The sequence below is a fragment of the Pelophylax lessonae genome (genome assembly GCF_965119305.1).
Source record: "Pelophylax lessonae genome assembly, chromosome: 6".
Lineage (NCBI taxonomy): Eukaryota > Metazoa > Chordata > Amphibia > Anura > Ranidae > Pelophylax > Pelophylax lessonae.
Window position 1 is genome coordinate 157,168,017 of NC_138773.1, and position 14,796 is coordinate 157,182,812.

The 14,796-nt window shown below is 48.7% G+C and overlaps 1 protein-coding gene across 5 annotated transcripts in view; it reads left to right on the forward strand.

Annotated features, from left to right (window-relative positions):
• USP7 (ubiquitin specific peptidase 7) overlaps positions 1-14,796 on the forward strand; it is a 666,343-nt gene that overhangs the window by 281,112 nt on the left and 370,435 nt on the right. For all 5 annotated transcript variants that reach the window (XM_082260831.1, XM_082260832.1, XM_082260833.1 and 2 more), the window contains one exon: positions 11,464-11,554. In XM_082260831.1, coding sequence (XP_082116957.1) covers positions 11,464-11,554 — 91 coding nt within the window. The remainder of the gene's footprint in view (positions 1-11,463; positions 11,555-14,796) is intronic.

Here is a 14,796-nt window from a genome sequence, read left to right on the forward strand (position 1 = left end):
CCTTTCGCCATCAGGCGTCAGTGGTCCAGGTATGTAAGGCGGCCACCTGGTCGTCGGTACATACCTTTACAAAATTCTATAAAATTGATGTGACGGCATCGGCGGATGCCTCATTTGGCCGCAAGGTTTTGCAGGCCGCAATTTGAGGAGACCGGTGGTCTACCTCGAGGGTTTTTTCTGTTTGAAAAATTTCTTTTGTTGAGTCTCATCATTAAGGATGAGCATTGTAAACTTCTAGTTGGCACCGGTTGGGCCTTCTAGATTGGGATTTGATTTCCATTTTCCCACCCCTCATTTGTGATACTGCTCTGGGACGTCCCGAAGGTGCTGTATCACCGAGGACTACGTCTGTCAATGAGCGATAGAGAAAAATGGATTTTTGTAAAATCTTACCGTAAAATCCTTTTCTCTTAGCTCATTGACAGACGCAGTCCCCGCCCCTCTGTTTTTGAGTTGGGTTGGGTTAAAATCTCTAAAGACTGCTTTTTGACATAACTGATTTGCTGAGGCAGAGAGAGAGAGGATATACCCTCTGGGACTGCCCCTAGGGTGTGGCCAGAGCATTTTAATTTCCTGTCTAGTCCTGCTCCTGTGGAGGCAACATAACCCGAAGGTGCTGTATCACCGAGGACTACGTCTGTCAATGAGCGCTAGAGAAAAGGATTTTACGGTAAGATTTTACAAAAATCCATTTTTATGGAGTCCCAGGACAGCAAATCCCCCCCCCCCCCCCCCCAGCTTTGGTGGATGATTCAGGTACATCTGAATCATCTGCGATTACGGCTGCACTTGGGACTTTAGCGTCCAAAGTGGATCTGTTGATGGCTGACCGGGATTCTAGGAAAAGGCCTAGGTTTTCTCACTCCTCTGATTCAGAGTCTGACATGGTTGCCATAGACAGTGTGCCCCTTGAAGGGTCTCAATCCTCCCAGTCTGAAGGGGAGGCGGAGGACAAAGAGGGGGGTGATTCCCCCCCTGGGACGGCCAGAGAACGCGCAATGTCTGCGCTTATTACCGCTGTTAAAGATGCACTACATTTGGAGGATGATCTCAACCCTCCGAGTAAGCGGTCCTCCTTTGGGACCCGTAGAACCCAAAAAGCGGCACAGGTGTTTCCTTGTCCTGCTGAGTTTCACGAAAAAGGTGAGCGAACAATGGCGCAATTTGAAGCACAACTTTGTGGTACCAAAACGGTTTCAACTCCGTTATCCTTTTGCGTCTCCTACGGATTCGCGCTGGTCCGTGGCCCCTAAGGTGGATCACACTGTGTCCAGGTTGAACAGGGCCACTCTTGTACCCACGGAGGATTCTCCGGTGTTCAGGGACCCCACGGATAGGCGGATGGAATCTCTCGCTCGCCACTCCTATATGATGGCGGGTTCTTTGCTTCAACCTATTTTCGCCTCCGTCATGGTATCTTGGGCTGTGGTAAATTGGGCCAAGGTGCTCAGACGCACCCTTGTGGCTGATTCCGCCCCTCCTACTACTTTGGAGATGGTGGACCAGATTATTTAGGCTGTTATGTAACTGACGCGGCCTTGGATGAGGCCCCTTTAGCCGCACAACTATCTGGTGTTGCGGTGCTTACCCGTCGCTTGGTATGGCTGAAGAGCTGGTCGGCTGACCAGACTTCCAGGAAGACGGTGTCTGACATCCCTTATGCGGGGACTCTTCTTTTTGGGGACTCCCTGGACGAATTGGTTAAAGGGGTCGCTGGGGGCAAGAGCACTCTGCTGCCTCAGAATCCCAAGGGTACGTTTTTCCGCGGTAAGCCCGCATGGAATCCCTCCGTTCGGTGGTAGCCTCCCTGAACCCGGGAGATTTCCTGGCTTCCATTGACCTCCAAGGATGCGTATTTACACATCCCCATCTTCCAGGGTCATCAGAGGTACCTCCGATTCGCAATTGCGGAGGAACACTATCAGTTTGTGGCTTTACCTTTCGGTCTCGCTTCGGTTCCAAGGGTGTTTACCAAGGTGCTGGCTCCTGTTCTAGCCCTGTTACGGGCGCAGGGAGTTGCGATCTTGGGATATCTGGACGATCTCCTGTTAAGGTCGAGTGCTAGTCAGAGCCTGCTACGCGATCTGTCCACTACGGTTCAGACGCTCCAGGAGTTCGGGTGGACCATCAACGTTCAGAAGTCGACTTTGTCTCCGGTTCACCTCCCTTACTTGGGGATGGTCCTGGACTCCGCCCAAGCAAGAGTGTTTCTGCCGGAGGACAAGCTCCGGACTCTGCAGAGCGAGGTCAGGTCCCTCAGGGACAGTGAATCCTCGTCACTCAGGACCTGCATGCGTTCCCTGGGATTGATGGTGTCAGCCTTCGAGGCGTTACCCTTTGCACAGTTCCACACACAATCTCTCCAAGCGGAGATCCTGGCCAGGTGGGACAGGCATCCTCAATCCTTGGAAAAGAGAGGATATCTTTGAGTCGCCAAACCAGAGAGGATCTTCTGTGGTGGCTCCAGTCTCTGGCTCTGACGGAGGCGAAATCTTTCCGGCCGTTGTTGTGGACAGTGATCACCACGGATGCCAGCCTGTCAGGCTGGGGTGGCGTTCTGGGCACGCTGTCTGCCCAGGGCACTTTTATAGGGAGGAGGAATCCTCCCTGCTGATAAACATCTTTGAACTGCGAGCAATCGGACTGTGCTTGTTCCATTGGTCGGACCATCTTCAGGGCCGCCCTGTGCTGATGAAGACGGACAACGCCACTTCGGTGGCTTACATCAATCACCAAGGGGGCACCAGGAGTGCCCGGGCGGCCCAGGAAGTGACCAAGATTCTGTCTTGGGCCGAGACACACGTCCCGGCGATTTCGGCAGATCACATTCCGAGTGTGGAGAATTGGCAGGCCGATTTATCTGAGCCTCCAGACCCTGGACCAGGGGAAATGGTCCCTACACCCAGAGGTGTTTCAGATGCTGTTTGCGAAATGGGGGTCCCCGGATGTGGATCTGTTCGCATCCTGGCTAAACGGCAAGGTAGGAAGGTTCGTGAGAAGAACGCGCGATCCTCTGGCAGACGCCTCTGATGCGCTGGTGGTGCCTTGGCATCAGTATCACCTGATTTATGCCCCCCCCCCCCCCCCCCCGATTCAGTTGTTGTCCAGGTTCCTTCGCAGGTTGGTCTCGGAACCGAAGTTGGTGATTCTGGTGGCCCCTGACTGGCCGCGCCGGTCTTGGTACGTGGACATCATGCAACTGGTCGTCGAGCCTCCCTGTCGGCTCCCGTTACGGGGCGATCTGCTTTCTCAGGGGCCGATCTTCCATCCTGCTTTACGGTGGCTGGCTTTAACGGCATGGCTGTTGAAAGCCAGGTCTTGAGAGATCGAGGTCTCTCGTCGGCGGTCATTCCTACCCTGCTTAAGACTATGAAGGCTTCGTCTGGTAAGAACTATTACTGTACCTGGAAGGCTTATTTTGCCGTGAGTCCAGGGGTGTCCATCCTCACTCCTTTTCGGTGGCGAGGGCACTGGCCTTCCTGCAAACTGGTCTTGCGCTGACTATGATTTAAGGGTCAGTTGTCGGCACTGGCAATCCTTTTCCAGCGCCCCTTGTCGTCAAACTCTTTGATACGCACCTTTATACAGGGGGTGCGTCATTTGGCTCCTCCTAGGAGAGCGCCTTTACCTCCTTGGGACCTGAATTTGGTCCTGTCCGTTTTGCAACGTCCTCCCTTTGAGAACATCAGGGAGATTTCTCTGCCTGTGCTGTCACGAAAGGTTGCCTTTCTGGTGGCGATCACATCTGCCCGCAGAGTGTCGGAGTTGGCTGCTCTGTCCTCCTGCTCTCCTTACCTAGTGCTTCATAGGGATAAGGTGGTTTTGCGACCTAACCAATCTTTCCTTCCTAATGTGGTTTCAGATTTTCACCTTAAAGAGGATATTATCTTGCCTTCGCTGTGTGCGAATCCTAAGCATCCTAAGGAGTTTGCCTTGCATTCCTTGGATGTAGTCCGGGCGATCAGGGTGTACCTGTTTACTGAATCCTTCAGGAAGTCGGATTCTCTCTTCATCCTTCCCGAGGGCCCTCGGAAGGGTATGGCTGCGTCTGCGGCAACCATTTCAAAATGGATCAGACAGACGATTGTACAGGCCTATTCAATTAGGGAATGGGTTCCGCCCTTCCCTGTCAAGGCGCACTCTACCAGGGCGGTGAGTGCGTCCTGGGCTTTCCGACATCAGACTTCGGTGGCCCAGGTGTGCAAGGCAGCGACTTGGTCGTTCGTGCACACCTTTTCCAAATTCTACAAACTTGATATTTTGGCATCAGCAGATGCCTCCTTTGGCCGCAAAGTTCTGTGTGCGGCAGTACCTTGATGGGGACAAGACGTTGCCTTTCCCGGGCTGTTGGGGTTGTTTTCCCTCTTTATTTGCTTTCCTGGGTTGTTTGCTCCAGTTGAGCTTTTCTGTTACCCAGAGTTTTTACCTTTTCTGCTCAGATAAGGTTCCTTTCTCTGACCTGGGTGCTGCGTTGACTTTGTGACGGTTGCGTTTCCCACCGCTCATGTCTACACTGCTTCGGGACATCCCATTGGTGAAGACTGAATCAGTGGGCGGCGACTGTCAAAGGACGTAAGAGAAAACTGAATTTTTGTAAAATCTTACCGTAAAATTCCTTTCCCTGAGTCCTCTTGACAGTCCCCGCCCCTCTAGTGGGGTTCTTTTGGACTTCTGCTTGCTACCAAACTGAGTTGGGAATGCTGATAGCAGGGGGGTATTGGACCAGTGGGACAGTCCCCTACAGGTGTGTCTATGTAAATTGCTTTGTTTTTAACAAGTCTTATGCCTGGCTTGCTCCTATGGATAAGGTCAATACCCCATTGGTGAAGACTGAGTGGGCAGCGACTGTCAGGACTCGGAGAAAGAAATTTTACGGTAAGATTTTACAAAAATTCAGTTTTTACGGTAAGTAAAAAATTATTTTTGTACTTACCGTTAAATCTATTTCTGAGTTTGACGGGCACAGCACCCACCCCTCTATGATGTTCTGATACTTCTAATACTGCTTGCTACTAAACTGATTACCTAGAGCTGAGGGGAGGGGGGGGGGTTATATACCAGCTGAGGATGGCCCATGGACGGTGCCAGGTATTTTTTGTTCTGCCTAGTCTTACTCCTGGAGGAGGTAATATAACCCACTAGTTATGATTTCTGGTGCACTATGTCCGTCAAACTCAGAAAATTGGATTTTTCGGTAATTACAAAAATCACATTGTTTGGGAGTTTTAGGTAATCAGGCGGAAAATGATTATTGAAATACGTAAACAAACATGTAAAACATTTAAAATATGGTTCCTAGACTAAAGTGGTTAATGCTTGTATTTTGTGTAAAGTACATGTGTTAGTAATGTAAATGTTGTGAGCCTGCTCCAGTAGGAGCATAAATGCACCGTTGTACAAGCTATTAGAACTCTTTTGAGAGACTAAAATCCTAAAGTTTTTTTATTTTATTTATTTTTTTTATTTTATTTGCAACTGCTAGCACTGTTTAGCATTTCCCTTTTTGCCTTTGACATTTTTCTATTTTGAGTTACAAGAAAGATGCAGACATCACTAGGAACTGTCAATTTTTAATACGGTCATTCCCCAGAGTTTAAATGCATCTGAAGGTCTAGGTTATGTATGCTTTTTATTCCTATATCATATGTTGCAGGTTTTAAATTACTGCAAAGTACAATGTAAACTGAGTATGGCTTGATTTAGATTATATAATTGTGTTCGGTTTCCTCTTGTAGGAGGAGGAGGATCAAGGTGTTAATTTCTCTTTCATTCACTAACAGATACAGCTTTAATTCGTCAGACCATTGGGCTTAGCTGTTCTCTTCAGGAGTAGGATTAGGCGGAAACCTTTTTGGTTATGCCCATGGGGCAGTCCCAGAGGGTATACCATCACTTCCTGCTGTAGGACTCCAGTTTTTTCTGCCTAGTCAGGAGTAAGGACCTGCCTCTGTTGGGATCTGCGGTCCTGGCATTTTTTTCTATTTAAATGGAATTTTTTATTTTTCCTACATTTTGTTCCTTTGTGAACTACACTCAACTGCCCGACTGGGCGACACACTGGATATTCTAGATCCTTAGTCTTCCCAGTCTGTCCTGCTATTAGCTCATCGCTAGGTTGGACGCGACTGGGGATGATGGGCCCCTCCTGTGTCCTTCCTCCTTGTGTTTCACCCTTCTACTTTGCGGGGTTCCCCCCTGATTAGCTGCCCTCATCCATCCTCTGTTCCCCCCCTTGGCACCCTTTGGGGGCATGGGTGTATTTGGGTAGGGGGGCTGCATGGGGCTGGGCTTGAGGAGCGGTGGGTGTTGCCACTGTCCGCCCCCTGTAGAGGGTGTCTGTACCTGGGTGCTCTTGGGGGTGGGGGGTCTGTCAAATTTTCAGTGGAGTCCAGGGTCTCGTGCAGCGCTGCGTGTTGCCGCCATTTTCCTGTGGATTCTTTATTCCCGGCTTCGACGGCCATGTTTCTGTAGCTCAGCGGCCATGTTTCCCCTATAGTTTAACAGGCGGCCATTTTCGTGTAGTCTGATGCAGGCTGGAGCTGCGGGTGGCTTCTAGTGTCAGGTCGACATTTTCTTTGCCTCTTCCAGCAGTCTGACAGTTTTGGGCTCTTTCTAGCTAGGGTGGGGAGTTTGAGGTATACTATCCTTCCTCTGCTGCATACAGCCCTGCGGGCGCGCTGATTATTGTAGTGCCACAAACTGTGCATGGGGAAGCAGTCCTCCATTCCCTAAAAAACAGTGCAGCGCTGCTCTGTTTTTGACCCCTTATGGTTATGGAACCTCTGGGGCGCGTCTCACCACCCAAACCACTCCTGGAAGCCCAAGGGACCCTCTGGGTCTCAGTCTGCCCTGGCGGCCATGATGACAGCCCTGCAGTCACTAGAAGCTAAAATAGATATGGCCCTGCAAAGGAGGCCTAGCAAAACACCCCCACCCCCCTGCCTTCACCTGTATCTGCTTCCTCAGATTCTGAGGTGGATTTGAGTGCTCTAATAGTAAGGATGAGTCCTCTGCAGCCGCGCATGAAAAAGCGCTGGTGGAGGCTCTGATTGTGTCAGTGCGGGAAATTTTAAAGTTGGTGCGGAGTCGGCGACGCTGGTGCAATTTGGCACCCGAAAATCTTCCAAGGTGACTAAAGGTGTTTCCCATTCCTGCCTATTTTGACGAGATTGTCACTAGTCAGTGGGGTTACCCAAAATGCATGGTTGAAATACCTAAGCGTTTTGCTAGGAGATATCCCTTTAAGGAGTCTCTTCTGAAGAAACAAACGGTTCCACCGTCGGTGGTCTCTCAGGTTTCCAGGCTAAATAAGGCCACTCTTTTGCTGGTGGCGAATTCCCAGTCTTTTAAGGACCTCATGCACAAAAGAGCTGAGGCTCTGGTCCGGTACCTCAATTGTAGGACCGGTGTTTTCTATCACCTTGGTATCCTAGACCTTAGTGGAATGGGCTAAGAATTTGTGCCAGGATCTGGAGGGAATGGGCTAAGATTTTTTGCCAGGATCTGGAGGGGAGTTAACACCCTTCTGAGCTGGTGGATCAGTTGATCCAAGGGTTACAGTATATTTGTGATGCATCCCTGGATGCGGTTCCCTTAGCTGGCAGGGTTTCTCTGATGGCGGTGATCCTTCGCCTTATGATCTGGTAAAGTGCTAGTAAGGGGACCAGGCTTCTAAACAGGCGCTGACTTGGTTTCCTTTTGTAGGTGGCCATCTGTTCGGTGCCTATATGGAAGAGATCATTAGGGGCCTCACGAGATCAAGAGTACGTTGTTTCTGCAGGCTAAGGGCAAATAACCTCGCCGTAAGCGGGGTCCCTTCTTTTCAGCTCACAAGCGGTCCTTTTGTCTGGCTGGCTCGCAGGAAAAGGGCTCGAGATCCACCCAAAACTTTGCGGAAGCCTCCAAGAGACCCTGGAATGGCAAGTCCAAAGTGGGCACTTCTGATTTCGCAGGCAAGCCTTCCCCCAGCCTGAAGGGGCGCCCTCATCCGTGTTTGGGGTTGGGGCATGTCTTTGCTGCTTTCTGGATTTGTGGACCTTGCTCATTCAGGACAAATGGGTCTACGAACTGGTTACAAGATCGAGTTTCCGTCCTTGCCTAAGGCAAGGTTCTTTCCTTCCAACTTGCGCCTGTCTTCAGAGCTGCTACAGGGCCTCTACGGAGCAGTGCAGGGGAATTATTGTGCTGGTCCCAGCTATACTGTTTGCTCTTAGAACAAAATTTGGTCAACAATTAATTTATAAAACAATCAATGCAGATTGTAGTCCTATACCCCTGAAGAAGTTCATTTTTCAAAACTCGTTGGTTGTTTGTCTCTGTTATCAACAGTCCAAATAGTCTACAGTTGTACAATTTATTATAACCGCATTGTTTTTAAACGTCTGTTCATTGTTATTTCTATGCAACACACATGTAATAAAATATGCATGTTTTTTTAACGGCTTTTGATTTATGCCCTAAAAAAATCACACCCGAGGGGGATCTGTACATATTATTTCGGTCCCAGAGTCGGAACGTTTCCAAGGTTTATATTCAAATCTGTTTACAGTTCCCAGGAAGGGAAGGCTAGGTTCGTCCGATCTTGGATTTCAAGGCTCTGAACCACTTTGTGCAGGTTAAGAAATTTTGGGTGGAGTCCATCCGCACAGTAGTACCTTTCCTTCAAGGAGATCTGCTGGCTTCTATTGATCTCAAGGATGCTTACCTTCATATTCCAGTGTCGGGCATCAGCATTTTCTTCGTTTTGCTGTGGGCGAGGAGCACTTTCAATTCATGGCGTTACCCTTTGGTCTCACCTCAGCTCCTCGAGTGTTCACAACGGTTTTGGCCCCAGTGTTGGCCTTGTTATGGCAGAAGGGGATTGCGGTACTAGGTAACATTGTCAATCTGCTTCTGGTTGCAGAGTCTTTCTCGGCTCTAGAAGCTGACTTGGACGTTTACGGTGTGATCTCTGCAAGAGTTCTGGTGGACACTGAATTTTCAGAAATCGGCATGGTCTCCGTCCACAAAGCTGAACTACTTGGGTCTGACGATGGATTCAGAGTAAGCCTGGGTGTTTTCTTCCTCAGACAAAACTTCTGAAGCTACAGGATGCTGTTCGGCTCCTTTTGTCCAACCATCGGTTGTCACTCAGGACTTGCATGCAAGTGCTGGGTCTGATGGTCTTCACCTTCAAGGCGGTTTAATTTGCGCAGTTCCACACCAGAACTTTGCAAAGGGAGATTCTGATCAAATGGAACAAGGATCTGCTGTCCTTCGACAATCTGATCCTGATGATTCGGGGTTCGAGGGAGTGTCTCCTATGGTGGCTCCGCTCCCCGGCTCTACGTCTGGGAAAATCTTTTCTTTCCCTGTATTGGACTAATCACCTTGGATGCCAGTCTGTCCGGATGGGGAGGTACCTTGGGAGTGTGTTCTGCCCAAGGTGTCTGGACTTTCAAGGAGTCCAGGTTGCCGATCAACATCCTGGAAATTCGTGCGATCAGATTGTCTCATGGGACGGATCGTCTGCAGGGACACCCTGTGCAGATACAATCGGACAATGCTACGGCTGTGGCATATGTCAAACATCAAGGGGGCACAAAGAGTGTTGTTTTTGGCACAAAGAGTGCCTTGGCGGCCTGGGAAGTGGCCAGCATCTTGAGGTGGGCAAAACGATATGTTCCGGCCCTCTCTGCTATGCACATTCCAGGTGTAGAGAATTGGCAAGCAGACGTTGGATCCTGGAGAATGGTCTCTTCACCCGGATGTATTTCATCAACTGTCTACGGTGGGGGTGCTGTCTATTGTCTTTATTCAACCTCACCTATTATGTAACTATGTAACATTTGGCTCTGGGCACCATGAATGGCCAGTTTTCTGCTTTGGCTACTTTTTTTCCAAAGGCCGTTGGCAGCCAAGTCCTTGGTTTGCACTTTTGTGCATGGACTTCGCTTTCTGGCTCCTCCGTTGTGATCCCTGGTACCTCTGTGGGATCTCAATTTTTAGTTTTGTTGGTCCTTCAAAAGCCTCCCTTTGAAAATATTCAAGAAATTCCTCTGCTCACTCTGTCGCAGAATGTGGCTTTTTTTTAGTGGCATTTCCACACGTATGTTGGAGTTGGCTGCGTTGTCCTGTCGGTCACTTTACTTGGTGATTCATAGGGACAAAGTGGTGTTGCGACACGGTCAGGCGTTCCTTCCTAAGGTTGTCTCGGGGTTTCATGTGAATGAAGACATTGTGCTGCTGTCTCTATGTCCTAAGCCTACACATCCTGAGGAAATTGCCTTACATTCTTTAGATGTGGTAAGGGTGATTTGGGTTTACCTGGTGGTGACTGAACCGATTAGGAAATCCGATTCTTTGATCTTACGGATTGACCTCGTAAGGGGCAGGCCACATCTGCTGCGACTATTAAGTGGATCAGGCAGATGGTGGTACAAGCCTACTCCATTAGGAGTCAGGTTCCTCCTATCCTGTCTGTACACAGATTAACAAAATTTAAGGTGGATCCACTATTCCACTTGCATCTTCAGATGCGGCGTTTGGCCGCAAAGTTTTGCAGGCTGCGGTTGAACATTTTTTTCCTGATTGGTGAGCTCCAGTTGTTCCAAGTTTATCTTCTGTTACCTGCTTGGCTATATTTAGCCTTGGGAATTCTGCCTTTTCCTACCCCTTCATTGACACTGCTTTTGGGACATCCCAATGGTCTGAAGAACTGAAGCTGTCAGTGAACGAAAGAGGAAACTGGATTTTTTCTTACCGTAAAATCCTTTTCTGAGGTTCACTGACACACAGCACCTGCCCCTCTGTTGGGGTTATTAGTTTTTCTGACACAAACCGGAGCCCTACAGCAGGATGTGATGGTTTACCCTCTGGGACTGCCCTGGAGTGTAACCAAATGGTTTCCGCCTAGTCCTACTCAAGAGAGCAACTAAGCCCAAGTCTGAAGAATTGAAGCTGTGTCTGTTAGTGAACGTCTGAGAAAAGGATTTTGCGACAAGACCTAAAAATCAAAATTTACCATCTATGCTGAAATGATACAGCGATCTTTGGTCTCCCTACACATCTGTGTCAGTTCGTCCCAAAAAAAAAAATAAAAACAAAGTTTAAACACTTAAGAGTCCATTCACACTGCCGCGACTTGTCAGGCGACTTGTCAGCCTGACAAGTCACGGTCCTCCCGCTCCCACTGTGTAGTACAGGGGCCGTTCTAATAGGAGCAACACAAGTCGCTCTGACTTAGAAAAGGGTCCTGTACTACTTCGGGGCGACCTGGAGGCGACTTGCATTGACTTCCATTATGTGAAGTCCATGCAAGTCGCGCCGAAGTGGCGCTGCACGTGACTTCACAAGTCGCCCCTGAAGTCGGAGCGACCTAATGTGAATGGGGTCTAAAGCTCTGTGCTGATTCTTGTGTGCTGATTCTTGTCGTCTGAGTCTATCAATTATTATGTTCAAATGCACATTTTTTTTTTTTTCCAGTCCTATATACAATGTAAGCACGTAGACTACCGGTCTGAACGGATAGAGGACTACTACGATATACAGCTCAGTATAAAAGGAAAGAAAAATAGTAAGTGTGTTTTGTTACTTTGTTAGACAGATATCCTAATCATATCATGTAACACAAGCCATCGGCATTGACTTTTAGTGACCGAAAGTTGTTTTCCACATGTTAAACAAATCATTGGTCGCCAACCTTATGGACCTCACGGACCACTAGTATGAATTTTACACACTTTGACCGTCGGCACATTGAGAACAACACTGGGAACATTGGGTGGTATACAGCTACCACAATGTTGATTTGCGCCAGAACCCCTGGGGATCACTACAATTTTCTCGTGGTAAACGAACCAATGGTTGGCGACCACTGATAAAGATCAACAGGTGTAACTGAGTTCCTATATGGTGTCTTTCTTATAGGTGAATGGGGGTTGTTGGGTAGGTGCTGACATTTCTGGGTGGTGCTTTTAAAAGTGCTAGTTGAGACTTAAAAGCTGTACATTAGCCTAACTGAATGACCCCTTGCAGAGGACAACCAAGTTTAACCATTGGCATAGCTAGTATAACCTAGCATGGGTTGTCAATGGATTTTAAAGTATACCTAAAAGTTTTTTTCTTTTTATTAGTTTTAAACGGAATAGAGATGGATCAGAATACCCGTCGCATTTTTCTTTTTACTCCAGCCCCTGTAGGGGAGATTCACCCTCTCTATTTGGACTATATACCATTATCATTGAATTAAAAAAAAAAAATCACACATTTTTGGCTGTTTCCAGAATATTGAGGGGGAGTCTGCCAATGAGGACACTAGTTCTGATTTCCTTTAATTTATAGGGATTTCCTCACTTTTTTTTTTTTTGCCATGGGACAAGGAGTGAAAGGAAACCTTCCCTAATGGGACACAGTTGGCACAACAATTGATAAGGGGTTTTTAACCCATCCCTTAAAAATATATGAATGTTAAATGTGTAATGTGGTAAGTGCAAATAAAGTGAGAAAGTGCCATACATATACATACGACTGATAGCTGTGCAACTGTGCTCTGCGACTGATAGCTGTGCAACTGTGCTCTGCGACTGATAGCTATGTAACTGCTCTGCGACTGATAGCTGTGTAACTGTGCTCTGCGACTGATAGCTGTGTAACTGTGCCCTGCGACTGATAGCTGTGTAACTGTGCTCTGCGACTGATAGCTGTGTAACTGTGCTCTGCGACTGATAGCTGTGTAACTGTGCTCTGCGACTGATAGCTGTGTAACTGTGCTCTGCGACTGATAGCTGTGTAACTGTGCTCTGCGACTGATAGCTGTGTAACTGTGCTCTGCGACTGATAGCTGTGTAACTGTGCTCTGCGACTGATAGCTGTGTAACTGTGCTCTGCGACTGATAGCTGTGTAACTGCTCTGCGACTGATAGCTGTGTAACTGTGCTCTGCGACTAACTGATCCCCCCGCGGCTGACTGATCCCCCCGCGGCTGACTGATCCCCCCGCGGCTGACTGATCCCCCCGCGACCGAGTACCTGGGAAGACTGGTAAGTATCTTAGCGACTGGTGAGTACCCCATGTTTAGTACCAGGGGAGATAGTGTAGGTAAGGAATAGCAAGTCATTACCATTATCCCCATGGAGTAGTGGGTAATGTCCAACAGGATTGCGGATGCCACTCAGTTCCCTGATCTAATCGAGGGCGAATACTGCTGTGCAGGATGTGTGCGACTTGTTGCTCTGGAAGCCCAGATCCTGGATCTAGAAAACATAGTGGCAACACTGCGTAGCATCAACAACCTGGAAAGGAGCTTGGACATTACCCATCAGGGGCTGGCATAGAGGAGGGAGGAGTATAGTAGACGCAGGCATCAGAGGTAGGCAGCTGGGTGACCTTTAGGAAGGGTAGAGGGATGAGGGTCAGGGAGGCCAGTCCTGAGTTGGTACACCCTAACAAATTTGCCAAGTTGCAGGGGGATATCGGCTCAGGGGTGGCAGTGCTGGAGCAGGCACCCTCCCCCAGCTGTCAGGGGAGTGGCGGCTCCAGGAGGAAGGGGGGCCGAGATTCAGGAAAGGTTAGACAGGTTGTGGTAGGTGGGGACTCAATCATCAAGAGGACAGAGAGGGCTATCTGTTGAAGTTCGCAGTAGCCGGACATTATGTTTACCGGGCGCTCGAGTTCGGCGGATCGGGTAGACAGATTATTGGGCGGGGCTGGGGATGACCCAGCGGTCATGATGCATGTGGGCACTAATGACCAAGTAAAAGGAAGGTTGAGGATCCTAAAGAATGATTTCAAGGACTTGGGTAATAGATTGAGAAATAGGATCTCCAAGGTGGTTTTCTCTGAAATACTGCCTGTACCTCAAGCCACACAGGAGAGGCAGAAGGAGCTTAGGGAACTTAACAAGTGGCTGAGGAATTGGTGTAGGGTGGAGGAGTTTGGGTTCCTGGAGAACTGGGCTGACTTCTCAGTCGGCTACCAGCTCTTTAGTAAGGATGGGCTGCACCTTAATGGGGGACGGTACAGCTCTTTTGGGGGGAAAGATGGCCACCAAGTTGGAGGGGCTTTTAAACTAGGAGAGGGGGGGGGGCTTAGGAGTAGAGCCAGTCAGGAGGGAGAAAAGGACAGAAGGAAGTAGTAGAGTCAGCAGCGACAGTAGTTCCATAACGTCAATTGGGGGGTCTGTGCGGGAAAACCTCAGACCAAACAGGAATAAAGTCCAGATACACCACATCCACAGGCTTACCTTTATCTAAGTGGCAGCTCACTTCATCGTAGAAGGTTAATAGATTGGTTTGGCACGAACGATTTTTCATGAATCCATGCTGATTACTACTTATAATACCGTTTTCATTACTAAAGTCTTGTATGTGGTCCCTTATCATCCCCTCCAAAATTTTGCAGACTACTGATGTTAGGCTGACCGGCCTATAGTTACCCGGGATATATCTCGGCCCCTTTTTAAATATTGGTACCACGTTGGCTTTTTTCCAATCAGCTGGCACCATACCCGTCTGTAAACTATCCTTAAAGATCAAGAATAATGGTCTGGCAATCACCTGGCTGAGCTCATTAAGAACCCTTGGGTGCAAGCCATCCGGTCCCGGATGTTAAGTTTCTCTAGTTTAGCTCTAAGTCTATCCTCTGTTAGCCATGGCGGCACTTCCTGAGGTGTATTATTTAGTTCGGCCTTACAAGCGGGGTTCGTGTAGCCCCCCGATTCCTTTGTGAAGACTGAAGTAAAGAAATTATTTAACACTTCCGCCTTTTCTCTGTCCTCTGTGGCCATTTTTCCTTTATCATCTTTTATGGGGCCAATGT